General features: G+C 53.7%; 2 protein-coding genes across 2 annotated transcripts; both read left to right on the top strand.

Moving 5' to 3' along the window:
• Nucleotides 1-502: 502 nt before the first annotated feature.
• On the top strand, nucleotides 503-898 carry KVP17_003030 (uncharacterized protein; the record flags this gene model as incomplete). The annotated part of the gene is made up of 1 exon (XM_068519870.1): nucleotides 503-898. One exon carries the CDS (start codon nucleotides 503-505, stop codon nucleotides 896-898), a length of 396 nt encoding a protein of 131 aa, XP_068373310.1.
• Nucleotides 899-1219: 321 nt separating this feature from the next.
• On the top strand, nucleotides 1220-1816 carry KVP17_003031 (uncharacterized protein; the record flags this gene model as incomplete). Its single annotated transcript, XM_068519871.1, has 1 exon — nucleotides 1220-1816. One exon carries the CDS (start codon nucleotides 1220-1222, stop codon nucleotides 1814-1816), a length of 597 nt encoding a protein of 198 aa, XP_068373311.1.
• Nucleotides 1817-1871: the final 55 nt, after the last annotated feature.

Here is a 1871-nt window from a genome sequence, read left to right as displayed (position 1 = left end):
ACCCAAAGGTCCTTTGGACCAACGAATGAACCGTTTAGCTGTGCAGTTTATGCCTGGGATGATCTGCTAACTGCTGATAAAAAGGAGCTCTATTACGTGAGCCTACGGCCCTTGGCCGTCAGCAAGATGTCGTCAGCCACACGTGTTATATTTTAAATCCAGGCAGCAGATTCTCCGAGTGCTGGAGAGATACGATGGGAGAAACGGTAGATTCAAGGATCATGTGTCCAAAACGGTTTGTTCATTTATTCAAAGGCAAAGATTCGAAGAAGATGTGGTTTTGACCTTGGGACGGAATCCTCGTTGGATGATCCTTTGTTGGACTGAATGCGTACAGAAAAAAACTTTCGAGACTTTCTCGAGCTGTGCGTGTCATCCTTGCCCAGGGACCATGCTAATCTTCTCTGTATATTTCCATTTTTAACAGATGCCTTAATAGGCTCCTGGTTTACAGATACCACCAAGATCTCGTGACGACGATATCGACAACTTCATCACAGAAATGATGGACAAGGATGATGTTCCAGACGATCTGGCCCTAATGCTCTGGATCAGCTCCAGTTATGACTGCATACGGGCGATGGAGGCGATGGGCGCGCCAGCGCGGCCGCGTGTTGCGCGAGCCAACAAGCTTGGAAGACAGATAGATCGCGCGCCGGTCGAATTCGTGTATGCCCTATCAGACTCCTTGGCCGCCACTGGCCTGTCAGACTGGGCTCGGCTGGTGGACGATAGACGATACACTTCACCAGAGAACCGAGCAGTGAGTGAGCATCTGGGACAGAATTGTGCCCATCCTCTTTCACCTGAAGCCGAGCTCGCGAAAGGATCTGGAACGTCTGGAGCTCCGCCACCCGGCTGGGGTGACGATGTGGAACTTTCTGAGATCCCCGAATGAAGAGTCCCCTGTTCATCGTGGTATCGCTGTCGTAGGTAGGCGCTTCAGTGCAGCCGCGCGCGTCGGATAAGGGAACTTGGCGGCAACATCGTCTCGCCACTCCTATCGACAGGAGCCGTCGTGGATCTTCAAGAATCCAGCCCTACGACCTCAGACGTGTCTGGCGGATTGTCGATATCCACGGAAGATCGTCTTCAAGCACAGACCATCCTCCATGCCTGCGGTGGACGCACGACATGCTCGGTCAGCGTGGCGCGCGACGTGGTCAAGCACCACATCGCTGTGCACACCTGGGTACGGGCAGATGAGCGCCTAAGGCATATGGATATCACCGCCCTTCGCACGCAAGTCGATGAAGTCGAGCTTAAAATGTGTCGTGCCGCTGTTGAGCAGAAGCACCTGTTGGAAGAGGCGTACGCCTGCCCGCTCGTGGCAAGTCTGCCCTCGCATGAAGTACGTTCACTAGTGCTGACTTCAGGCCCCAAGTGCACATGCTGGCGGGATGCAGTTTCTGTGGTGCGAAGACACTTCGGGATGCAAGCATCCAACGAGGTCTTCGTAGGCCCCGCACCGTTCATGCGCGTCGTGCGAGAACTGTGCGGTGACGGCGAAAAGACGAAGATAGAGGCGTTGCATATGCTGAGGCATGCGCCTGCTAATCTAGCACAGCAGATCCTTCAGGAGCTTCGCTGCTATCACAATCGTCGTCTGTACAGCTCCTCCTGCAGAGACGCCATTGCGGACAATCCTGCTGACCCCGTCCTGGATGATTTGTACTTTGAGGCGGCGTTTGAAATCAAATTGCCCCTAGGCCTCATGAAACTGTACAGCTCCGCGTGGGTCGCCGACCTGACGTTCGGACGTGTCACGGCAAACTTGGCAGAGATTGAAGGGGGCCGGAGTTACCCACAGTGTTAGATTATTCGGAACCCCACTCGTACGCTGGTTGCTAATAATTAATCATATTGAAGAT

The sequence above is a fragment of a genome (assembly GCF_019968985.1).
Source record: "MAG: Porospora cf. gigantea B chromosome Unknown PgB_NODE_5474_length_1871_cov_326.918, whole genome shotgun sequence".
NCBI lineage: Eukaryota > Apicomplexa > Conoidasida > Eugregarinorida > Porosporidae > Porospora > Porospora cf. gigantea B.
The sequence above is the reverse complement of the archived record's forward strand: the minus strand, read 5'-3'. Positions and strand labels throughout refer to the sequence as shown.